General features: G+C 36.3%; 1 protein-coding gene across 5 annotated transcripts in view; it reads left to right on the forward strand.

The window, feature by feature from the left end:
• Positions 1–26,932, forward strand: part of WDR7 (WD repeat domain 7) — a 364,018-nt gene that overhangs the window by 60,439 nt on the left and 276,647 nt on the right. For all 5 annotated transcript variants that reach the window (XM_027577317.1, XM_027577315.2, XM_027577319.1 and 2 more), the window contains 2 exons: positions 14,747–14,942; positions 23,837–24,051. In XM_027577317.1, coding sequence (XP_027433118.1) covers positions 14,747–14,942; positions 23,837–24,051 — 411 coding nt within the window. The remainder of the gene's footprint in view (positions 1–14,746; positions 14,943–23,836; positions 24,052–26,932) is intronic.

The raw sequence follows: 26,932 nt of genomic DNA on the forward strand, positions 1-26,932 counted from the left end.
CAGGAAGCAAAACTAACATTTTTCTAAAATGTATCACAATGCACATAATGTTCTGTAACATTTCTTTTTTCCTTTAATATTTAATTCTCTTAGACTTTGAGACCATTTTCATGTTTTTATGTATTCAGCACTCTCTTTCTGAAATTTTTACTTTTTTAAATAATTGTTATAGAGAACACATTTTTTAATTTAAATTCAATTAACCAACATATAGTATATCATTAGTTTCAGATGTAGCGTTCAGTTATTTATCAGTTGGGTATAACACCCAGTGTTCATCAATCACATCATGTGCCCTCCTTCATGCCCATCACCCAATTACCTATCCCTTCTTCTACCTCCCCTCCGGCAACCCTCAGTTTGTTTCCTGGAGTTAAGAGTCTCTCATGGGAAAAAAAAAAAAAAGAGTCTCATGGTTTTTCTCCTTCTCTTATGACTTCCTATTCTATTTTCCCTCTCTTCCCCTATGATCCTCTGTACTGTTTCTTATATTCCACATAGGAGTGAAAACATATGGTAATTGTCTTTCTCTGACTTACTTCGCTCACCATAATACCTTCCAGTTCCATCCATGTTAATGTAAATGGTAAGTATTCATCCTTTTTGGTGGCTGAGTAATATTCCATTGCATATATACACACATCTTTTTATCCATTCATCTGTCAATGGACATCTCAGCTCTTTCCACAGTTTGGCTATTGTGGACATTGCTGCTATGAACATTGGGATGCAGGTGCCCCTTGGGATCACTACATTTGTATCTTTGGGGTAAATACCTAGTAGTGCAATTGCTGGGTCATAGGGAAGCTCTATTTTTAAATCCTTGAGTAACCTCCATACCGTTTTCCAGAGTAGCTGTACCAGCTTGAATCCCCACCAACAGTGTAAGAGGGTTCCCCTTTTTCTGCTTCCTCGCCAACATTTGTTGTTCCAGTCATGTTAATTTTAGCATTCTGACTGGTGTGAGGTGGTATCTCATTGTGGTTTTGATTTGTATTTCCCTGAGGCCAAGTGATGTGGAACATTGTTTCAGGTGTCTATTGGCCATTTGTATGTGTTCTTTGGAGAAATGTCTGTTCATGTCTTCTGCCCATTTCTTGACTGAATTCTTTGTTTTTTGGGTGTTGAGTTTGATAAGTTCTTTATAGGTCTTGGATACTAGCCCTTTATCTGATATGTCGTTTGTGAATATCTTCTCCCATTCTGTAGGTTGCCTTTTAGTTTTGTTGATTATTTCCTTTGCCGTGCAGAAACTTTTTATCTTCAAGTTCTAGTAGTTCATTTTTGCTTTTCATTTTGCAAGAAGTTGCTATGGCCGAGGCCAAAAAGGTTGCTGTGTTCTCCTCTAGGATTTTGATGGATTCCTGTCTCACATTTAGGTCTTTCATCCATTTTGAGTTTATCTTTAGAGAACACAGATATTTTCTAAAGATGTTCTGGTCATCTTTCTGTGTCACAGAATGTATTCCAACATCATTTTAGAATGATATTTGATTAATTTAATTTTATCAGAAATTTTAGAATGTTGGGGCCCCTGGGTGGCTCAGTCGTTAAGCGTCTGCCTTCAGCTCAGGTCATGATCCCGGGGTCCTGGCATGGAGCCCCACATCAGGCTCCCTGCTCGGCGGGAAGCCTGCTTCTCCCTCTCCCACTCCCCCTGCTTGTGTTTCCTCTCTCGCTGTGTCTCTTTGTCAGATAAATAAATCTTTAAAAAAAAAAAAAAAAAGAAATTTAGAATGTTGCTTTAAAATTTTTTTCTCTTATCAACAGTGAAAATACAAATTAGTATACCTAAATATTTTTGCACATCTGAAATGATTTCTTAAGATAAATTTGTAGATGTGGAATTTCTGTATGAAAGGGCATATTGATTTTTAAAGTCTTTTGAGTAGGTATTGCTAAATTATCCTTTAAAAGCTTAGGGATAGGTTTTTACCACCTATTTACCCTCATAATTCTCCATCATCCTTATACTCTTTTAAGCCTTGCTAATATTCAAGCTTTTAAGTCGCTGTATACAGAGTATGTATAAGTGAATAGCACCAGTTTTCATTTTGAAAGCACAAATGCATTAATATATCAATACTGTATTGGCTGTTCATTCTGATTGGCTTATATTTTATTCTTTATAATTTCATGTTTTCCAAATTTTTACTGCTATCATATTTTATTCAAGATAAATAATTTTTCCTGCTATGAATAGTGTTTATGTATTCAGATATCATAGTACGCCCTGTGTCTTGTGTAGGAAGCTGAGAAAATCAGTAATAATACCGCATCAAAAACTAATGATGTAATATATGGTTATTAACATAACAATAAAAAATTTTAAAAAATCAGTAATAATACCAAGAGACTGTCTGTGTGGTCCCTTTGATAGTAATGAGAAAGATTGCATCCCTCTCTTCAGGCTATGCTTATATTGTGCCAAACACTTTAGAAATTTAGACATTTTTCTATCTTGGAAAGGCTTTTTTAGCTCTGAAGTCATATCCTTGGAATTATATTGGGCACGAAGTTTAGTTTTAATAATAGAAGTCATTTGGTGCTAAACTTTGTGAATGAAGTGGTTGATTAATTTGACTTTTTATCGTGAGCTGAAGAGAACCAGTATGACATAAAGACTAATTTTTCTTGAGTAACTTAAAGCAATTTTAAAGTGAGTTAAAATTTATTTTAGGATGGCAGAAATTGTTAGAAAATAATAATGACTCTTTAAGTTGACTAATTAGATGCATTGTATTTTTGAATAGTCATTCATTCAGCAAATATCTGAGTGCCTGCCATATTCCACGTACCTTCAAGAACTAGGCAACTGGAGGGTGCCTGGGTAGCTCAGTTGTTAGGCATCTGCCTTCGGCTCAGGTCCTGGTCCCAGGGTCCTGGGATCGAGCTCCGCATCGGGCTCCCTGCTCATCAGGAAGCCTGCTTCTCCCTCTCCACTCCCCCTGCTTGTGTTCCCTCTCTCGCTGTGTCTCTCTCTGTCAAAATAAATAAAATCTTAAACAAAAACAACAAACCAGGCATTTGGTAGTTGACAAGATACAGTCCCTATCTGGTAGAATTTTATCTAATGAGGGAGTCAGACTAGCAAACAGCAGGTATAAAGCAGCAGAGTAAATGTTATGAAGCTTTTCAGGACTGAACCTTTTCAGGACTGCCCTAAGTACGAGTCCCTCAGGGAGGTTCTAGAACAGGCATTTAGTATGGCAGCTGTGGTTTTGGAAGACTTTCAAAAAGGGTGGTATCTATGGCATTTGAATATATTAGCTTTATGGGTGTGTATAAAATCATATGGTATGTGAACAAGTTCTGTTTGCAGATGTACTTAGTGTATGTTCGGTGGAGGAGTCTGTAGCCCTTAAGTTGTTGTTATTAGTACCTGCTGTTGTTATTAGTACCTGCTGGATCTGTCTATGGCAAAAACTGGCAGGAAGGTGACATTTGTACATTACTTTGAAAAAAATGACCAAGAGATCAGAGTAATGGTTTTGTATGTGCTACAAGCTAGTTGTATGCGAGGCCATTTTGGCACTTATTTTATCCTACTTAGGAAGGGTATTTGGAAGAAACAAGATAATAAAATATGAAACTGTCCTGAAAAGTAAACTATTCATGATACTCTTCCAAGGACAGTTTGGACAAAAAAGTAAAGTGGAATGAAAATGGAATGATACAAGATTAGAAAGGAAGAATGTATACTAAAAATAACAGAAAATGCCAGTTAATGTACAATAATTTTTTTGTTAGTCATAATCAGTGTTTTTTCTTAGACATTGGTGAAGACTTTCAAAAGGAGCTGGAGAAAACTTTCTGCTTTTGGCATGTGAAGCCTACAACAGTGAACTCCTGGTTGTTCATATCAGGGAGAGCAGGACCTTTAGAACCAAACAGACCTGGGTCTGTGTCCACATTTTGGGGTGACTTTAGAAGTCACTGTGGAACTCTAGCAAGCTCTAGCACTTTACTTTCTGTAAAGTGTTAGTTTAAAGTTTGGAGGTAATGCCCAGCCTAATACAGGAACTCATTAAGTCATTATTGTATTACTAAATTATTATTATTTCAATATTTTATTTATTTGAGAGAGAGAGTGTGCACGAGCGGGGGGGGGATGGGCAGAGGGAGAGGAAGAAGAAGACTCCTCACTGAGCAGGGAGCTTGACTTGGGACTTGACCCCAAAACCCTGGGATCATGATATGAGTCAAAGGTAGATGCTTACAGAGTGAGCCACCGAGGCACCCCGTTTTATTATTTCTATTTGCAGTTACCTACATTCTCATTTGGGTGATAAAGGTCTGACTCTGGGGAATGCATTCATTCATTTCCAGCTTTGGAATGACTTTATTATAGATAGTTTGTTCCTATGTCAGGAACTGCTTTTTATTTCCTTGTTTCCCAACTATGGCCAGATGGTTTTAGAATCTGCCCAAATTAGGGATGCGTTCCCTTTCTCAGTCTGACTGTGCATCTTTTTATTGCATGAGGCAGCTTTCAGTATATCAGCAACTAATTCCCTAGAAATCATACTCTTGAGTATTGTGCTTGGCCTGCTCACTGCCTGAACATTGGCATTTTTCCTTGTCTGAGTGACCCCAACTGTGTCATTTCTAATGGAAATATATGGGCAGATTACAGAAGGGTATGACTATTACCCTTGCAAAGCCTTTGGCAGCATGACCCCAGATGATCAAGGGGGAAGTTTGAGACCCTACTTACTGCTTTTCTTAGGCATAAATGGTTGGCTAGGCACAACTTTCTTGCTTAATTGTGGACATTGAAGGTTAGGTTTCTCTAATGTTCTATGATATAGACTTAAAAAGCAAGCCAGCATCCTTGTTAAACAAAGACGTATATGTAGCATGTATGTTCTCGTAGTTTACTGCTAGGAGATAAACATATTCTTTCAGTATTTCCAGTTGGAAAAATGGGGTCAGTATCTACTAACCCATTTATTTTCACGAGAAGGTAAAAAAGATATTTCATAGTTACATCAGAGGTATAAATTTGATGTTTATTTCTTGTAAGGATACAGGTGAAATCGGGGTAAATAAGTTGAAGCCAAGCAGGCAGATTCAAAGTCACTGGGTCAGATAGATAGTGCCTTTCACCTTTCTAAGTGAGATAGCAGAAAATGGAAGGGCAGGACCAGTAGCCACTTGGAGTCATAAGTCAGTGCCCTCTAAGAAAGGGGGCCCTTTGTGACGGAGGACTTGAATTCTTGAACTTGTGTAACCCAAGGTTTGGGTGTGGGTTTGGGCAACAAGTGGAGACAGCTGACTGGGTGGGGTGCAGAGAGGGGAAAAGGGCACTTTTGAGTTCTTTAAAAAGAACTTTGATTATATTCAGTCTGCAGATTTGACTGTCTCAGTCTCTAAGACCCTTAAATATGTAAGTGTAATTAAAGAAAGCAATTTAACATTTTCAAGGCATGAAGTGAAAAATTATAAGGTAAATTCAATGGAAAAGCAACGTGAGGAAATATTCAGGAACAGTGGAAGGTGGTCACACTGAGTTGTTGGATTGAATACTTTTATTGACATATTGTTAAAAGTGCTAAAAACTTTATTAATGTAATTTTAAGGTAATTTTTGTGTGCTGGTGATGATTATGCAGGTGGAACTATTCAGAGTAAAGCAGAGATATTAATATGAGCACAAATATTGAAAAGGAAAACTAATGTATTGAAGAATTATAAATATCTTCATATTTCTTGGTGGATACCTAAACATTGGCAACTCCTTCAGAAAATAAATATAATTACATTTTAAAAGGTAGAATTTATGGTGTATAATGGCATAATAATGGTAAAAATAATATTAGCTACTATTATTTTTTGTATGCATGATATGTTAGTCACTGTGCTAATTTCTTTGAGTACATTTCATTTTAATTCACACAGTAATTACGTGAGGTGTGGTTATTGGTGTTAACCACATTATACAGAGAAATGAGGGTCAGAGAGGTTAAATAACTTCCCACAGTCACACAGTTAGCAGGTGACAGAGCTGGAATTTGGCCCTAAGTAGTCCAACTTGGTGGCCTGAGCTTATCCACTGTGCATACTGCCTCCTAGTAGACGTCATTATGTATTTAAAATAATTGTATTTCTCCAAATTTTGACTATCGTTTTCATCATTGATTTACGTAAGTATATGACTTTGATGCATACTTACTTTTAAATTACTAATTTATTGAATATTTATCTTTCACTTTGTAGAAGAAAACACAGCCATTCTTTCGAATTCCTGTATTCTACTTTTCCTTTAGAGAACTGTGCATTGCTCACTTCTCTTGTACTTACCCTTTAGTTTTCATCTTTGATTATTCAGCTCTGGAGTTTCTTAGTTTTAAACTCCTTTTACCTCCTCTTATTTATGACACATTATTTGCTTTTAAAAAACATGTTTTGGGGTGCCTGGGTGGCTCAGTTGTTAAGCGTCTGCCTTCGGCTCAGGTCATGATCTCAGGGTCCTGGGATCGAGTTCCGCATGGGGCTCCCTGCTCCACGGGAAGCCTGCTTCTCCCCCTCCCACTACCCCCGCTTGTGTTCCCTCTCTCACTGTGTCTCTCTCTGTCAAATAAATAAATCTTTAAAAAATAAAAATAAAAAACATGTTTTAACTGCAATTTTATAAGTTTAACACATAACACACTGTGAAAATGTTTGACAGAAGAGATAGCTAAGAAGGTAAAAGGTCACCTGTTATCCTTGTACACATAAGAGAACCACAGTTAACATTTTGATACCTTTCCTGTCGCCTTTAAAATCCACTTACTGTATATTTGTGATTATATTGTAGATATAGTTATCTGAGCACATTGCATCTTCATTTAATATCATAACAAATAGTTTTCCAAGTTCTACTTATTCATGAAAGTAATTTTTAATGATTGTAAAACATACCATATTTATGTGAGCATACCATATTTACTTAGCAACTCCTACTTTGGATGTGTGGATTGTTCCTAATTTGAACGTCTGTATTATTACAATACAATATTTACTATCTTTTTAAGTTAAAAAATTTTATAATTATTCCCTTGGATAGAGTCCATGAATTTTTTAAGATTAGAACCTCAGAATTTTTGTGTAATAGGAATTAACATTTTTAAGATGACTGAGGTATAGTAGCAAATTACTTTCTACCCTCAGTGCCTGTTTCATTGCCCCTTGCCAGCACAAGCAGTTTGTATTTACTTCCATGCCTCAGTTGCCACATCCTAAAGTGGAAATAATAATTATACCTACCTCAGAGGGTTGTTGTGAGACTCTAATGAATTATAACATTCGGAATTTAGCCAAGTATTTAGAATAATACCCAGCACAAAGTGAGAACCCAATAAATGTTGGTTGTTTGCTATTACAATTTCTCAAATCTTTGGCTAAATTGGAATAGATGGAGAGTATCTTATTGTTTGAATTTGCATTTCTTTGATTACCAGAGATACTGAAATTTTTCTATGAAGATTTTAGTGATTTTTTTTTTTTAAAGATTTTTATTTATTTGACAGAGAGAGAGACAGCGAGAAAGGGAACACAAGCAGGGGGAGTGGGAGAGGGAGAAGCAGGCTTCCCACTGAGCAGGGAGCCTGATGCGGGGCTCGATCCCAGGACCCTGTGATAATGACCTGAGCCGAAGGCAGAGCCTTCAGGCTTAACGACTGAGCCACCCAGGCGCCCCGATTGTTTTTTTTTTTTGAGACATCTTTTGTCCTTTGCTTATTTGTTTTTCTTGGGGATTTTAGTGCTTGTATGAGTGCTTAATGGAAATGTTAAGTGTATGTGCTTTCTATTGTTGAAATTTTCTCCTGTTCTTATATAATCTATCCTTTTTCTATGTAGCTTCTTTCATATTTTTGAAGCTTGGAATCTTTCTCCATCCAGAAATATGATGAAATTTGATTAGAAAACAATGGCTGGATTAAGAACAAATATCAAATACTTCATTAGAAATTTATTTGTTCGTGGGGTGAGGAAAGAAGGCTGATGGACTTTTTTTTTTTTTTTAAGAGAGAGAGAGATGGGGGAGGGGTAGAGGGAGAGAGAGAATCTTAAGCAGGCTCCACACCCAGCCTGGAGCCCGATGCAGGGCTTGATCTCATGATCCTGAGATCTTGACCTAAGCCAAAATCAAGAGTCAGACGTTTAACCCACTGAGCCACCGAGATGCCTGTCTTACATTAAATTCTTCATATTTTTTTTTGCTGTTTAATTAATAAGGAAGCAGTTGAAGAAAGATGGAATTCTAATTAGTCCACTATTATCTTTTATATATAGTGAATGAATGAGGATATTAAAACTTGTTTCTAAAAGTATTATTTTCATATAGAACATAAACAATTAGAAGGTTAGTCAGTGGTTTGGTTGGACTCCATGGTCTTCTTTTCTAAAACAGCTATTAAAAAAATAGCTCTCTACCTTTCTTTTTCCTTAACAACAACAACAACAACAACAACAACAAAGGATGAGCTATGGAGGTCTGAAAAAAAATTTTAAAGCTAGTTTCATGAAAATGTGGAAATGAAATTAATATTCCTAGGCTCTTTTTTCCCTTCAGGTAGAATATTTAAAAGTGATAAATGATGCATCTTAACTGCACATTTATGTTCCATAGAAAGAGTTCTGGGAAGTACAAGAAATAATGATTAAGAGAATAGCGAGACTGATTTATGACTGAAAGAAGCTGGTCATTTATAGCTTGTCTAATGATGGGCATATTTAAAAGAAAAGACAGTAGTTAGTGATCATATATTTAGGGATTACTCAAAGAGAAAAATTGTTTGGAGGCAGTTAAGAGATTGCCCCTGAAATGATATGAAGAGAAAGAAGAATTTATTTTAGAAAACAAATTAGCAAAAGTAGGAAAAATGTATGTATGTAATTTATATTGGGAACTGTTGGAAAGCAGAATCATCTCCCCAGAGAGCTAGTGGAAGGGATAAACTAGCTGTCTCTGATTTCTGTAATTCATGGCAGATATTTAGGAACAGGTTACATAAGAGATTTCTGGAAATGGTTTAAAATGAAGTCTTGTAAAATGCGTAAGGTCAGGCTGGATGACCTGGGTGGTATATTTTGACTCTATCAGATTCTATGATAGTTTGTGGCATTCTGCTGCTCAGCGGTAATGTACTGTGAGGATTATTTGCTGGCAAACTCAATGAGACTCTGGTTGAGGATCAGACTCTGGTTGAGGATCAGAATTATCTGGAAAGGAAAATTGGCCCTGGAATATATATGTTTTGGTCCAGTATCTCCCTTCTTCTCCTTGCCCAGTTATCTTAATTTTTTCATCAAATAAAAATACAGTTTTTATTTAATATTCTGTTGTTTATTAATATTCTATTGTTTATTGTTAACTTTTGCTTTTAAATTAGCTTTTTATGTCATTGGTGCATATTGCTTCTAGGGCAGAATTATATTTGGAACATGAATTTGAATAATTTTCACTTATAAAATACTGGCCAAGTTGATAGGATGCTCAATCCATGCTGTACTAATTCTGGGTTCCATAACAATACAAAATTTTACATGGTGTTCATGAGTTACACTCTTTAAGTCAGTCGGTAGTAGTGGTTGGGGAAGTATAATCTGTGAGACAGTTAATTGGAATGGGGGAATAAATATGAAAGCTCCTGCTTATGTCCTTTTTTTAACCTTAAGAAATTGAGCCTATGAACATGGAGTAGATGGTAGGACACTGGTGTCTCATTTGTTTCTTACGTTCTGTGGTCACGACTGACCTGGGGAAGGGCCGACCTGCCACCACGAGGAGGCACAGCATGGCTCTCGCCCGGTGTGCTTGTTGTCTGATTCCTCACCCGCCACCACAAAATGGGCAGAGAAAATGATGATGGAACAGATTTCCAATGAAACTTAAATATCTTTTCAGCAGCTACATTATGGTTTAAGGCAATGATCATTTGGTCCATCTGGCAGGAAGGCAGCCAAAAAATGTATAATTACATAAAATATGTATTTACATCCAACAATCATTAGCAGTGAACTCTTTCTAAAGCTATACAGCTTTGAGGTGTTGGCTAGCGCTATTAACATTAGTAAGACATTTAAGAAGGTGTTTCCTTTCATCCCAAATTTATTTAAACTTTGAGTCATTCCTTTGTTTTTATTTTTTAAATTTTATTTTTTTGAGAGAGTGAGCAAGACCACAAGCGGGGGGCCAGTGGGAGGTGGGTAGAGGGACAGTCAGACTCCCCATGGAGTGAGGAGCCCTTACACAGATGTGGGGCTCAGTCCCAGGACCCTGAGATCGTGTGACCTGGGCCGAAGTCAGATGCTTAACCAACTGAGCCACTCAGGCTCCCTGAGTCATTTTTTTTTTTAAATATATTTTTTAAAGATTCTGTTTATTTGAGAGAGCATGAGCAGTGGGGAGGAGCAGAGGGAGAGGGAGAGGAGCAGCAGGGAGCCTGCTGCCAGGCTCAATCCCAGGACCCTGAGATCATGACCTGAGCCAAAAGAAAGACGCTTAACCGACTAAGCCACCAGGCGTCCCTCCAAGTCATTCTTTTAAAACATATTTTTGTGCATGTTTTACAATGTACATGATATATTGGCACAGAAGTATACATACAATGGGAATACATTACAAAGTTGTTTTTTTTTTTTAAAGATTTTGTTTATTTATTCGACAGAGAGAGACACAGCGAGAGAGGGAACACAAGCAGGGGGAGTGGGAGAGGGAGAAGCAGGCTTCCCGCTGAGCAGGGAGCCCGATGCGGGGCTTTATCCTGGGACCTGAGATCATGACCTGAGCCGAGCCAAAGGCAGACACTTAACGACTGAGCCACCCTGGTGCCCCTTTTACAAAGTTTTTTTAATGAATGGGTGTGTAATCAAAGTTAGTAGCATAAATGCATGAGGTTCACATTTTTTGTAGTATTATTTTAATCACACAATTTAAATGTCTTATGCATTATCCCGTTACAGTGTCCTTGATGTTAAGTCACATTTAGGTGACTTTTCCAGGTTGAAATGGAACAAAGTAAAGTAGAATGGAATTAATCAAATTATGGAATCAGTCATTGTCGGTGAAATAGATGTTCAATAACAAATATCCCTGGAATTTAATAATTTAATAATAAAGGAATTGTAATTCAATTCATTTGTGGGGAAGCTGGGTCTAAATCAGAGATAGGCATTATTAAATATTCTTTAAGAAGTGCTTCTTTAATAATTTTGAGGACAGATAAGAAGAAACCAAGTTAATTGCATTTTAGCAAATCTTTTAAGTGCTTTCATTTAACAGCTGAGAATTATTTATCATTACTCTGTTCATTGTTTGAATTAAAATTAATACCAAAGTGGTGCTTGAGAATGGTCTTTTTCCTTTTACATTTAAATAGGCTAGACATTTGCTTTGTTTATACCATTAATTTGTTTTCACACAGGCTGTGAAGGTAAACCATCAACTCACAATTAATTAGTGGAATCAAAATTAATGAGGTTTTACTGTATTGGGCTATTTCCACTCTAGGCCAGTTTTCTTCACAGGAGTTGTACTAGCATTTTTTTGAAAGAAGAAAAATTAGATTTATTTTAATCCATATTTAAAAAGCAGAGAACCATCTTTTCTTGAGTTAAGTACCTGTAATAACTACGCTTTCTTGGGCTTAGCAGTATTGATTTTTTTGTTTTGTTTTGTTTTCAGTCTTGATTATTTTGGCTATTTCCAGACTGTTGCTTATTACAGTAAAGCTAGAGTTAACTCTTCAGATGCTTATTTTTATTTACAGGGATGGTATATCAGTTTTAGTTTGGACCAAACATTTTTTGTGTGTGTGTGTGGGTGGGACGTGTCATTTGCCTATTTTCATCATTATTGCACTGTACGAAAGAGGAACAGGACTGTTCTTCAAAGCATGTTTATGAAGTATATGTGTTAGAGTGAATCATGTGGAAATGAAAAGCTAGAGTTTTTTGAATTACAGTTATTTTTTCCCCTTCAGAAAATTACATAGTCTGCTAAAAGCGGACCCTTTGCTATTGTTTAGTATTTGCTTTGTCCTTTACTTTGACTAATAAGAATGATAACATAATATAGACTTTTTAAGTCTTTTCTTGAGGATGGATCACATTTTCTTGAATTTTTGAAGTTAGCCACCTGCATATAAATGGGAGGATGAAAGTTGAAACTTCTCCTGGGGAGTTGATACCTGAAGGTCAAGTTCCTCATAGGAATGGGGATGAATGTCTGCAGTCCTCTCTCTGCTAGGTTATAAACCAGTAAAGAATACTGGTGAAAATTCACCTGTTGTTGAATAGACTTCACCCTAACTCATGCCCCTTTGAAATGGAATGCCAAGAGTGCACGTGGACACTAATGAGGTGACTGTGGACTTTGGGGGCCAGCGAGTCAGCTAGTGAGGGATGTGGCATCACTTAAGCATTAGCTCATTTTAAAGATGAGGAGCTTGTGAGTCAAAGTGGCAGAGTCACAAGTAGTGGTGTGGGTTGTGTGCGGTGCGGCAGATCGGTGCCTGATTAAAGGACGTGGACAGATGAAAAGAAATGTTGTCTAGGAGGAAAAGATCCCTGCAAACATTTATTCCCTGTGATGAGAGAAATAGATAAAATGACCACTTTTTCGCAGACTGATGCTGCCGAATGGTAATAGTAGTAGTAGTTAACCATTAATGTAGCAACCATCCCTTTTTGTGAGTTGAATGATGGATATATTTGATAAATACAAAGTCGTTACTAATGGTCATCCAAAGCATCCATTGTATTAAACTGTTATCTTTGGTTAGCAATGTATGTCTGGTGGAACTCATAAATATTTTATATGGTCTGAGATAAAGGCATCCCAGATATATTTTCACCTTTTTATTCTAACATTGCCATATTTAATGATTTTTTTTGTAGTTTGCCACTTTATTTTGATTTATTGCTTAATTATAAAGCTAATTTTTGTGTGTGCCATCGTCAACTACCCCTCAGTCCTTACGTCTTTTTAAAGGAAGAAATCATGTTTTATGTTATAGTTGAACGCTTATCAGGGAACATGAAATAAGCTTAAAAAATGTTTAGGAAAATTCTATATGATGTTTTAATAAAGGTTCATAACATGATCTTTCTGAACTTGGTTTTTTAACTTTTAAAATTAGTAAACACCTGCTATGCTGATTATAATGTTTAAATCAGTGTATAACAAAAAATACAAAGAAAGCTAACAGAATAAAAGGTGGTTAACATACCTGAATTTAAGAACAAAGTAGATAGTTAAATCTTACTTTTATTAATGCTCTGCTTCATTCAGAAATTGATTTTAAGTTGTTTACAAAAATAAACATTATTCAGTAAGATAAAAATAAAGCTAAACAATGAAGAGAAACAGAGAAAAAAGTAGAGGAGGCTGAGTCTGCATTGCAGAAGTGCATGCCCCTCCCTCGCCAACTGTGATGGGTAGAAAAGTCAAGCCTAGGTGTCTTAGTAGCCAAAATGTGAAAGGAACCAGTTACAGCAGCTTTCTCCAAAGTGTATTCCTCCAAAACTCGGTCTTCTAGGATCACCTTGGTCAGATAAACTTCAAGATGAGTGATACTGTAGTCCCTTCATAGAATTCCATTCCCCTTAGCACGTTAAACGTTCTTAGAAGTTCTGTGGATAAAGTCAACAACGGTAACTTGTATTTTCTTTGTACATTTGGCCACCCCCACCTCTTTTCATTTGATACCCCTGTCAGCATTTCCCATTCAGTGAGATGTCCTAATCAGTGTGGGATTGTTCTTTAGCTAAAACTGTTTGCTTAGGCAAAGCCCAGACCAGTGAGGTTTGAGAAGTTTCTCCTTTGGATCCCATTGAAGGGATACTGTGTATATAGTGCAGTGGGCCTCATCCCCAATATTATTCACTATATCCAGTGATGTGTGGCTGTTTTCATATGGTTTCACCTCAGTATGAACTGAAAGCATAATCCAATAAATCACTAAAATGTTAAGTTTTAAATAGCTTATAAATTGTCTTAAAAATTTAAATACCTTAATTTTTAATTGGGTTGTGGACTCCCACAGTTCTCTGTTGCTAGTGAAAATCTTTACCGTCTTTGATTATTTATATTCCATCTTGTTTTAAAAGGAATTGAAGGGCACAAACTAGAGATGAGCAGAGAATGCACAGCAGAATGTTTAATTGGCTGTTGTGGGTTAGGGGAGGTGGTGCACCTGCTGACATTACAGACAGAAGCTGTGAAGCACGTCTACACATAATACCAAGTATCTCTGCCTCTTGAAAGGCATGATTGTGGCTGAGGAACCAGGAGGGTATTGTTTTTGAGCAAAGGAGCAGGGAAGAACATGGGTCCAAAATGGCAGAGTCCCAAACAGAAAACAGCACCGCAGAAACCCCGCTGTAGCCGCTAACAAAGGAAAGTTCACACTGTGGAAAGAGAAGGCATAATAACAGATCAATTTTTTTTCCAGCTTCGCCTGTGCCTGTACAGCAATCATGTTAGTAAGGTCATCTTCACATATGAACAGCAGATTTTCTAAGGCATCTTTTCCATCTTTAATCTAGGACTCATTTAGCATCTCTTAAAATGTCATGATTGAACTGGGTGTTTTATGTATAATAGGAAGGAACAAGTTTTTCAACACAATCTAATACTGTGGTTGGTTTTTAGCAGCAGTGAATGTATAATTAATTTTGGTTTACATTATTGAGGACCAGGTCCATTTTCTTCTGAATTTAATCTAAATATAATTAAGGTTTATTCTTCTTTTTAGGCAAGAGTGCAGCACTGCATCTGCTCTGTAGCCAGTGACCACTCAGTGGGGCTTCTAAGTCTGCGAGAGAAGAAATGCATTATGCTGGCATCTCGTCATCTCTTCCCTATTCAGGTCATCAAGTGGAGGCCTTCTGATGATTACCTGGTAGTGGGATGTTCAGATGGCTCTGTATACGTCTGGCAAATGGATACTGGTAAGAACAGGTGTTAAGAGACAGGCTAGAAAATTAAATGGGTATATTTGATTTCCTGGAAATTAATCTTTTATGTGAGGAAGAAAGACCTAAAATGTAAAAAGTTGTTGCTTTTACTTCTGATCACTGCTTTTTCTAAATGTTCTCATCATTGTCAACAAAGAACTATTTAAATGTCCTCTCATTTGTTGTACTGTGCCAAATACTTTAGAGTAGCTCACTGATCTACAAAGGAATGCAGTTGAAGACAATATACAGATTAGGACAGGCAGCACAGACAACAAAACCTAAGTGATTTCTATATAATTCATGAGGTAAATTGTGAGCAAGATTAAGGAAACCATTTTTGTGTCAAGTTCAGAAACAGTGGAAGAAGAAAAAATTCTCTTTTATATGAACAGCAGAATGGCAATATGGAGCAGTTAATTATAGGAGGTAATTGAAATGAAAGTTTTAATATCTAGAGAGAACATTTAAAATTTCAAGTTTCAGAAATTTTGCGTTTGGGGCATAATCTAGAACAAGTAAGGTGTGGCTTAGAAGTACACACAATTATGTATAATGTTTATACATAGAATCTTATGGTTTTCCCTGGGAAATTTTTCAGTGTGTAACTAAATGTTTACTGCTTTAGGCTTTTCTAAACACATTTTATTCTACTTTTACCCTTTTAAGTCATCTTCTATGAGTGATGAAAGCCCTAGCTGTACTAAATAATACTTCTACTAATTTGTTTTTCTTTTCTTCATTTCTTTGTTTTAAATAGTCCTTTTCCAAATCAGGCTATATATATATTTCTGTTTGTTCTGTGGTGGAGTAGGGAGTTCTGCTAATTCTTTCTGTAACAAGTAGTCACAGTCTCAGGGATCTGTTATTTATAGTCCTTGTTTTAACTGGTAGTATGTAGGCAATCTTGCCAAGAGAGAACATTCTTGAAGAGTGTCAAACTTCTTAGCTTTTGCCTTTAATTTTTTTTGTCTGATTATAAAAGAGGGTCATGCTTTCTGTTAAAATTAAAAGCACAGATTAGAAGAAATGAACTGATATCTCATTGTTCAATAGTAAATATTAACATTTTGTCATATTTCTCTCTGATCTTATTTCTGTGCATTTTTAGAAACAAAATTGCTGTCATATTACATATGTAACTTTGTCTCGTTTGTATTCCTTTTTGTGATATCCTGTCTGCCAACCAGCACTGTTTCATGTTTGCTGGTTTGTCTACCCCACAAACTAAATACGCCCAGTTTGTGTTGCTCTGGAGTCAGACTGCTTGGTGTGGATTTAGGATCGACCATTTGCTAGCAGTGCGATCTGCTGCAACTTACTGGACTTTTGTCTCTCAACTTACTACTCTGTAAAATGAAGATCATAGTACCTATTTTATAGTACTGCTGGGAGAATAAAATGAGATAATATTTACCTGGTGTATAGTGGACATTTCTAAGTGTGTGTATGTGTGTGTTTGTGAAATCGAAATTTGTGTCTATGCACGTGTTTATATTTGCTATTAATGTTATTTAACAAATATACTGCTTTCCTTGTTACTTTGTTGAACTTGGGAATGTGATTTTACCTACATTTTGAAATATTTAAAACTTTGAGGATTAATGTTAAAGAAAGTAAGTTCTTACAGCAGTGACCTTCAGAAAGCACTATTTTAAAATACTATAAATATTAAATTAACAATTGATTGACAATTAATAAATCAAGCACAGATGTGAGAGTATGGTAAACTTGTCTAGGACTTTTAAAAATTAAAATAATATTCTAAAGGAAGAGAATATCATTTTTCTGAATTTTTCAGATAAATAATTGATACTTGACTACAGGTACTTTAAATACATTTGTAAAGAATATGAATATGAAATTCTTTACAAATGAAATGTTACTAAAAGACAAAGTTATTTTTCCAGTAATTTCCCCAGGAGTTGTTGACAGACAGTTCCCAACTATAGGTGTACTGAGGGATATTACTCTTATAGCCAGTTTAGTGTAATTAAGCCCATTTTAGATTAAACACAATATATAATATTGAAATTTCACAATTATCTTACCTTCAAGAGGATTTAGGTAAACAATCAGTCAGTGTGCCATTTTTAAATCAAACGATAAAGAAGCAGAATTTGTTTTGGATTTAACCAGAATAGGAGGTATACATTCCTTTTTCCTCCTTGCTACTCAGCCTTTAGCTAGTGATATAAAGGCCCCTCGGGAGTGAATAAGGCACATCCTGAAGGTATTGACATTATTTATTTATTAAATTTATTTATTTATTAAATAAATAAAAAATGAAGCCAAATAAATCAGATTCAGCCAAGGTTTGATGTATGAAATGTATTTAAACTGAGGAGACACTTTATCCCGCTTCTTAGCATTTTGGGGATATATTTTTACAAATGAAGATATATTACACTAAAAGTACTCACGCATAGTGTGTAATTTTCTGTTTGCTGTTTTGAATTTTACTGATGTTTCTAGCTTAAAAACACTTAAAAATGTCTTTATACTTTTATGCAGCATTTTCTTTAGTTGTTTTTCCCTTCGAATAGGTAGTTTTTTTGTTTGTTTTTTAAATTTTATTTATTTATCTGACAGACAGCGAGAGAGGGAACACAAGCAGGGGGAGTGGGAGAGGGAGAAGCAGGCTCCCCACCGAGCAGGGAGCCCAATGCGGGGCTCAATCCCAGGACCCTGGGGTCATGACCTGAGCCGGAAGCAGATGCTTAACGACTGAGCCACCCAGGTGCCCCTCAGATAGGTAGTTTTTATTTCCAGTATTTATTTCCTAATGAAATGAAGTTGAAGCTAGTAAAATAAAATTTCATTAGAAAGACAGAGGTCCAGAATCTTTTGTTCTTTACTTGTGTCATCTTTATTATGTCTAGTAACAATTAATAGTGATGTGGAGGCCAGGAAAGTTAGTATTCCTTCACATCTTAGATAGTTAGAAAATTAGTCAAATAACTAGCAACAAGATTTGGCCAGCTGGAGCTCTTGACTTCTACTTAGGATCTTATTAAAGGTGGCGCACTGACCTGGGTGGTGGCTGCTTCTGCATGGAGCTGTTCACGTGCTTCAGGGAGCAACTCTCTCATTCTTCACATTTGACGTTCCGAATAGGTGGGAAGAGTTGCTTCCACAGGCCTTTGACAAGGTCAAAATCCTGTCTGTTTGGGAAACAGTGGCATGCTGTACGTAATGACTGATTTTACAAGATGTTCTTATCTCGCCATTAGCAAGTTTAAACAGCATTTTCATGTACCTATTTTTGTCATATTTGTTACAGAACAAAAGTGATTCTCACATCATAGACCTGTTCCTGTAGAGACAGTTACTAGGTGTTCTTATACAGATGCAAACGCCAGTAGTGCTTGCCAAATATATGAGAAATTAGTGTAGGAAGTTCTGTCCCTTTACTTTGTTATCTTTTTTCTTTATTTTCTGTCTACGAGTTTTCTGAAATCTTTCTGTTTTTGCATTTACTTTAAGGAATATGCATTAAAGTCATTTTATAAAAACTTAATTATCTAATAAAGGGTAGCAGAGAATTATGAACTAATGGATATTCATGTCTATTGAAAAACCTATAAAGCTTGGATAATCAAAAGCATAAGTGTCAATCAGGTTTTTCACACAAGTAAAGCCTTAGTGTGTGTGTTATACTTGCTTAAGACTTTATTTGCTTGAAATTGTCAATCAATTTTACTGATTGTAAGATTGCATAAATTTTCCTAAATTCACTGGTAGTATTTCTATTATTTAAACTTCCTGTGTAAAACATTTGCCTAGTAGTCAGTTGATGGTATCTTTAATGGATTTATAAGTGCTATTTGTGTAGTTTGTAATTTCTATAAATATTTTCCTTTTATAATAAATACTTCTATTTACTTAAATTGATAGTTTTGTCTTGTTACTAAAATTACCAGAGAGAATCAGGAGGTGGTACTTCTGCCCAATCTTTTGTTACTAGAAGGGTTTAGTAGCAAATATTTTCTTCACATTTTGACCCTTTGCCTGCTGTATTTAAGTAAGGTGGAAATTTGATTTTATGTTTCTATTTCACAACGTATGGCTTACATCATTAACGTTCCTATATCTCCTATATTTTTGTTTTTCATTCTGTTACAAAAAAATACTATAGGACAGGCAAAGGCACAAAGGATGGAATGGTTAAGAAAAAAATGATACCTTTACAAAATCATAGTAAAACCAGTGTAATCAGAGTTTCTTTTTTCCCTATGGATGAATCACTCGGGAATTTTGAAGGAAGAGGTTGTTACAGTGGAAATATGACCATCTTTGCTACCTTCCCCACCATGAGCCCTCTATACAGTTATTAATTACTAAATCCCTCCCATTAGGTACCCCTTGGCTTCCTTTTTTGTTTCCATAGTATTATTCTAACTTAGGACTATATTTTTTCACACCTAGGCTATCTTTATTTGCTTTCCTGTCTTCTTTTTCTACCTTCTAATCCATCCTGTACTCTGCTGGAAAATTAATCTTAGGAGATGAAACAACAGCAACAACACTTGGTTCATGTACAGTCTTAATGAAAACAAATTTATTTCCTGTAGCCTTTAAGATAAGGCCCTTCACAGTGTGGTATCTTCCTACCTTTGTCTTTCTGTCCATTTCTTTTAGACAGACCAGTTGCTCTGTGCAAACAATAATTATATTCAAGAATAATTGGGCCATTCTCTACCACTTCTTATCTTTTATATCATCCATATTGTTGCTCATGGTTTTCACTCATTTGGAACTTTTTTTTTTTTTTTTAAGATTAAGATTTTAATTTTAAGTGATCACACCCAGCATTGGGCTTGAACTCACAACCCTGAGATCAAGAGTTGCACACTTCCCCCGACTGAGCCAGCCAGGTGCCCCGGAACATTATTTCTTTCTATTTGCTTATTTGTTTAAATAGTCTCTTTTAAGGAAATTTGAATAATAAAAACAAAGTCTTCCATATTTACCCATGTAGTTACCATTCTATTGCTCTTTGTTGCTTTGCGTAGATCCAGATTTCTATCTGGAATGATTTTCCTTTTGCCTAATATTTAGTATTTCTTGTAGTGCAGGTCTATACATGATGAATTCTTTCAGCTTCTGTGTGTCTGAAAAACTCTTTTGTTTCATCTTCATTTTTAAGATTTTTATTCTGGTTGGAGAATTTTAGGTTGACAGTTGTTTTTTGTTTTTCCTTTTAAAACTCCACTGTCTTCTTGCATTATTTCCAATGAGAAATCTGCTGTCACCCTTAGCTTTGTCCCTCTATACGTGCTGTGTCTGTTTTTTTCCAACAGCTTTAAAATTTTCTTTTTATTATTGATTTTGAGAAGTTGGATTGTAGTTTTCTTTATATTTGTGCCAAGGGTTTATCATACTTCTTGGATATGTTGGTAGGGGATTTTCGACCAATTTGGAAACGTTTTGGCCATTATTTATTCAAATATGTTTTCCATCCTTCCCTGCCCTTCCTCTCTTTAGAGACTCTAGTTATGTATTTACTTGGCTATTTGAAATTGCCTACAGATCATAGGTTGTCTTTTCATTTTTAAAATTATTTTTTTCTCTGTGTTTTATTTTATATAGTTTCTATTCTAGATCTTCAAGTTTATTAGTCTCTTTTCTACAATGTCTAATCTGTCATTATTCCCATCTAGTGTAGTTTTCATCTCAGACATTGTAGTTTTCATCTCTGTAAGTGTGATTTTGGTCATTTGGTATCTTCCATGTCTCTCTACTCAAACTTTTTGAACATCTGGAATACAGTTATAATAACTCTCAATGTCCTTGTTTGCTATTTAAAAAATCTGTGTCAGTTCTGGGTTGGTTTTATTGATTTGAATTTTGTCCTCACTATCATATTTTCCTACTTTTATCCAGAATAGCCTGAAGGTGGTTAAAGGGTAGAAGCAGGGAGATTAGCTTTTATGAGATTGCCTCTAGGCAATAAAAGATGATGGATTGTTACACCAGAGTGATAGTGGTGGAGCTGGTGAGGAGTGGTTGAATTCTAGGTATATTTTGAAGGGAGAGTGAACAGGATTTGCTGATAGTTGGATAAGGGGCATAAAAGAATGAGATGGGTAAAGTTGACTCCAAGGTATTCATCATGAGCAACTCAAAGGATGGAATTCATTTCTAGACATTGAGAAGACAATGGGAAAGCAGGTTTTGGAAAGACCAAGAGTTAATTTTTTTTTTAAATACTGAGTTGAATATTAGACATCCAAGTAGAGATGTTGATTAGTAAATTGTGTATATGGGTCAGGAGTTCAAGTTGGAGATATCAGAGTGGGTGATGTAAATTTGGGACTTCTTAGCATGTAGAAGATACTCAAAGTCATGACACTGGATGTATCACCAAGAGGATGCACATGGTTTAGATATATTTCTGTGATGTGGAAGAAACCAGCAAAGGAGACTAAAATGGACTTTCCAGGAAGAAGAAAGTGAAGAGTGTGGTTGCCTAGAAGCCAAGCAAAAAAAAAAAAAATGTGTTTCAAGGAGTAGAGAGAAGGAACAAGTGCAGCTGATAGTAAATCATAGTAAAATGAGGACTGAGAACTGAATGTTGGATTTAGCAACATGGAGAGTAGGTTCTGGGCATGTTTGGGGTGAAATCTGATTTGAGTAAGTTCAAAGGAAAATGGGAGGAGAAAAATTTGTAGGTAGCAAATGTAGATAGCTATATAGAGGATGATAAAAAAATGGGATACCAGCTGGAAACAGATACTGGGTCAAGTGTGTTGTCATTTTTATGGGTCTGTGTTGTTTTTTTTTAAACAGGTGAAATAATTGCACGTTTATATGCTGATGGGAATGATCATATGCTAGTGGGAATGATCTAGTAGGTAGGGAAAATAGATGAAGAGAAAGGGGAGAGTTGCTGAAATGTTGTCTGTGGGCAGACAAGAGAGGGATGGGGTTTAAGCTACAAGTGTGTTAGGTAGGTGCCTGGATAGTTCATGTGTTATCATAGAGTAGTGTGAGTGGAGATATGGTGGTGGGAGCTGGTAGAACTTCTTTTCTAATTGCTTCTTTCTAAATGAAATAGGAAACAAAACTTTTCACCCAGGTGAGGGCAGGAAATGGAATGTTGGAGATTGGAGGAGAGAAAGGCTATGAAATAATTAACTAGGAAAGTAGGAAAATGAAAGATCTGTGGAAATGTGGTCAATATTAAGGACCCCTTGAGATCAGTGGTCATGAATTTCAAGTGGATCTTTCAGCATGTTCTTCATTCATATCCATCTTCATTGTACAGGTGTGGAGTAGCTGGAGAGTTGGATTCATCCAAGGTTGGAGTTTGCTCGGCTGGGACAAGGAAGTGAGATGAGGACAGAGCTGTGCTTATGAGGACGGACGATGGAATTTTAGTTTATGGGACATAGGGAAATAAGGGGCAGGGCAAGCATGATAGGTGAATGAAATTTTGGAGTCAGTGCTGAACAAGGAATTATTGGGTCATAGGGTTGAAGTAAAGAATGGGAGCTGCTATCGGAGAGTGGAATTTTTGACATTGGGATCATGTTAGGATTTAGTTACTGGTAATGAGAAGATTATAATGTGACCATTGTCTGGGGTCAAGTGTAGGGCAAAATTTATTGTGAGTAGAGGAACTCAAAGAGCTAGGTGATCGGGATGTGTGGAAAAATCATATGTGCTGGTGATTTTCAAACATTTTTGAACTTTTAAATCCTTTTAGAGTATACACACCCTCCTTTTCATACATACACAGAAAGTTTCAGGCAACAGCTCCTCCTTATGCTTTGCCTTCCAAAATACATTGGTCAAGACTCAATGAATTGATTAGTAAAACACTGATTTGTGTTAATACTAAAATCACCAAGAATTAATTCCAGGACGACTCTTGGAAAGAAAAGAAGTTAAGCCCTTTAAGGAAGGGGAGGGGCAAACTTGAATGGCATGTATATAAATACTCAACATTGGGAATAAAATATGTTGGGGTGTTTGGGTACTAGCTCAAAGACACAATAGAAATCTTGTATTTTGTTGACATTTATGTTTCTGGTGTTCTCTCTGGTTATTTTTCAAAAATTGATTTGTCCTCTTTTAGAATGACTCTGGAGGAATGCTCAGTGGATCAAAATAAACTTCATCATCATTTCATTGTCCTTATTATAATCTTCAGAAGATTATCTACAAATCCATAGAATGAGACCCTTTAAAACAAAGTATAGAGAAAAGCTGTCTGCATTGTAGGAAGGAGTTGTGCCTTAGCTTAGACATGAAATGCATAGGTGGAGATGAATGGAAAGAATGGCCAAATGAAGAAGCTTTGAAGTGGTCATAAGTTGGAGTAGTAGTTCTTTTCATAAACACCCAGAGAAACATTTGATTGGGTATAAACAGTAAAAGTCAAAAGACATTTGCAGGCGAATAAGTTACAGTTTTTTTCCTGCTTTGTGGAGATTCCCTAGAGAAAGAGAAGCTCCAGGAATTATTAAAGTAGAAAGAATGAGAAGAATAGCAAAATTTAGCTCTTTTGTTTGTGATTGATAGACAACTTAGAGGAAGGTGAAGTCATAGAAACTGGTATGTGTAGTAGAGTAATGGTGTGGAATATCATGAAGATCGTCTTGGAAGCAGACAGTGGAAAAGCCTGGGGGAAGTTGTTGAGGTCTCGACTCTGAACCTGGCTTTCTTGGGAAGTTGCAGTTGGGGCATTACAGGAGAAGAAACGGCTAAGGTAGTGTTGCCTGGAAGATCCTCAGAGGAGGGAAGCACAAGGAAATGTTTCTGGGAAGCAGAGAGAAAAATACTCCCACATAAAAAACGTCTATGCATTTTCTTTCCTTAAAAAATGACTCAGAGCGGTTATAGTGTTGTGTGTACTAATTGTGAATTTATACGTCTTCCAGGTGCGTTGGATCGCTGTGTGATGGGGATCACAGCAGTGGAGATACTAAATGCCTGCGACGAAGCAGTTCCTGCTGCAGTTGACTCTCTCAGTCATCCAGCAGTCAACCTAAAGCAGGCCATGACACGGCGTAGTCTGGCCGCTCTTAAAAACATGGCTCATCATAAGCTACAGACTCTTGCAACTAACCTCTTGGCTTCTGAGGCCTCTGACAAAGTAAGTTTTGTGTGTGTGTTCATGTGTGTAGCCCCCATCCTACTCTGTTTCATAACATAGTTTTGGCATGGCTTAAGGAATAACTTTTGGGAGATGACATTGATGAAAAATAAGCTTCTAATTTTGTGTAGGTTTGTCCAACATCGTTTTTGCATATTTCAAGTATTTGGCTTTTTTTTTTTTTAAAGTAGGTTATTCTTACCACTTAAAATATTTTAAAATGATTCCTACGAAGTTAAGGGACTTGAATCTGAAATTAGAGCAAACATTTTTCATATAATCTGTCTTTATGGTTTTCTGACAGTCTTCCTGTTGAAAGATTGAGCACTAGCTAATATCTCTAGGAAGAAAAAATAATTTAGGTACAATTAAGATGTTTCTAATTGTGGCTGCTCATTTTTTTTAAAGTCAAAGATTCTGATTTGAGTAAGGTTAGGCCATTATCAAGATTTAGGAGGATATTTGAGAATAGGTATGGCAGGGTTACACAAGCACTGTAAGACCCAAGCTCAATCACAGTTTCCCTACTGATATGCACATTACGACATCCGTTACTTCTTCAGTTAATAGAAGATTATCCTACGAAAAGAAGAACAAATAATCTCAATTCATTAATGGGTTACTTGTCTTTAGTTTTATAGAGGCTAGCCACTATTTGGTTTGTGGTATTTATGTTCTGTGGTATTGTTAGAAGTTGCTTGTCTCTGGTAATGTCTAAGTGAAACTTACTGTCCCAGCATTTCATCTGAGTCACACCTTAAAATTCCCAGTTGCATCTAACTATTCATTAGAATTATTAGTAGGTAACACAAGTACTGTTATTTTCATTTTCTTATTCTGGATTCCTTTTTTTTTTTTTAAATAGTTAGACATGTGGCTAAATAACAAACAGGTTGAAAGGCTCATCTACAAACTTGAAAATTTGCCCATGAATTAGTGGTGAGTGCTGATGACATAAAATGCTGTAGGTGGTTCCAATGACCCATGTCCTCTAGAAATTGGCAGTAATATTTGATCATTCTGTCTTTCCCCAAGATATTAAATGCTTTTATTGGCTTTGTTGTATTGTATGTTTCATAGATCAGAATTATGAAATACTTCTTCATTTTCTTTCATGCTTTCTGTCCTGTGTTCTGAAGTTTGAATAGAAATCACAACTTAAATGCATTTGCTGTGCTTATAATTTTCTTTCAAGAGATTACATAGATATCCCTAGCAATTCAGTGTTCATAGCGCATTGTTTGATGTTCTATGTAATTTTAATTTTGTGCCAATTTATAAAATAGCATATGTAAGGGCAAGTATATATGTTATATAATTTTCAAATATATTTTTTTTCTTGTTGGTATCACCTAGAAATAAAAATTTGGAAACTTAATTATACAGTTGGAAAATTAAAGAAAAATAAATGGTACAGTAACATTTATGAATGGCTTTTGTAAGTGGTCATGGTCCATTATGTGATTTTTACAATCTTGTTTGTCCCTGTTTTAATAGCGCATTTTATAGTGCAATTAGTGATAAAAGCACCAGATATCAGAGACACTATACTTATGTATTGTAAAATATATTGCTTGTGAACCTCCTCAGTCTTGCAGCAGTGGTAATTGTTGCCTGGCCTACAAGGAAAACAATTATAGGAGGGGGGAAAGGCTTAGGAAGCTGAGGCTGCAGGAGGGTAATCACTTTATGAAAAATGTATGTTGGCTGGACCATTAGGGATTTCTCTGTTTTCTCATGTTGAATTTGAGGCTCCTTCTGAGGGGAATATTTAAAGAGTTGTCCTCTGCACGGCTTTTTAACCTAAGGAGAAACAAAAGCCACCCAAAGTTTAAAAAAACAAAACAAAACAAAACATAACTAAGAGCCTCTCAGTGGTGTAGAACTGACTCTGAGATATGGGAACTAAGTTTTTTCATGGTCTTTCAATGGAAAGTAAAATCTTTATGGGAATACTGTATAGAAAGAATCCCACCTTTTCCTTGTTAGACTGGTGTTAGCAGTTGGGCTATTTGGAAAAAACATATTGTATATTACTAATTTTGTTAATTATGGCAGATATGTAGAGCCTTGCAAACAAAAACAGGGAATTTTTTTTTTAAGATTTTATTTATTTGATAGAGATTGAAAGCACAAGCATGGGGAGGGGCAGAAGGAAAAGCAGACTCCCCACTGAGCAGGGAGCTGGACGCTGGGCTCCATATCAGGACCCTGGGCTCCATATCAGGACCCTGGGATCACGACCTGAGCCAAAGGCAGACGCTTAACGACTGAGCCACCCAGGCGCCCTAAAGATAGGGAATTTATTCTCCTCTGATTCTTTTCTTTCACTAGAAGATCAAGAGGATGTTAAGTGGAATTATTCCTTAGGACTGCATTGAATCTTTGAAAGATGTGTGTATTTGAACCCCTGTGTGTTTCTTTTATGACATGTATCTTAATTTCCTTTGTGTTATAATAACTTATATGCTTCTCTGATTCTCCCCACTGAAATTCAGCCTTCTTGCAGACAGGGATTGTGACTTATTTATTGCTCTTTCCCTCATGACATCTAGTAGCAGCTGTGCAATAAATATGCATTGAATTGGATGATGTGTAACAGAAAGCTCTGAAGGCCTCTGCTTCAGCCTCTTTGCCCAGGTCTTCTCCCTTCCCTCATAGTTGATTGTCTTGGCTTGATGATCAGATCTGTTCCTGTTTGGGAAGCCTTAGATGTGGAACACTTATTAATCACCTTTGCCCTCTGTTCAGTTTTGCATTCTCCCCTGTGGTTTTAGTGAGCGAGGCTGTCCAGGCATAACTCATTCTCCTTCTTTATTATCTCTGTATTGTCAGCAGTCCAACACATCCTGCAGAGTCTGTCAGCGAGTCCCTCCCCTTT

The sequence above is a fragment of the Zalophus californianus genome, chromosome 14 (assembly GCF_009762305.2).
Source record: "Zalophus californianus isolate mZalCal1 chromosome 14, mZalCal1.pri.v2, whole genome shotgun sequence".
Taxonomy (NCBI): Eukaryota; Metazoa; Chordata; class Mammalia; order Carnivora; family Otariidae; genus Zalophus; species Zalophus californianus.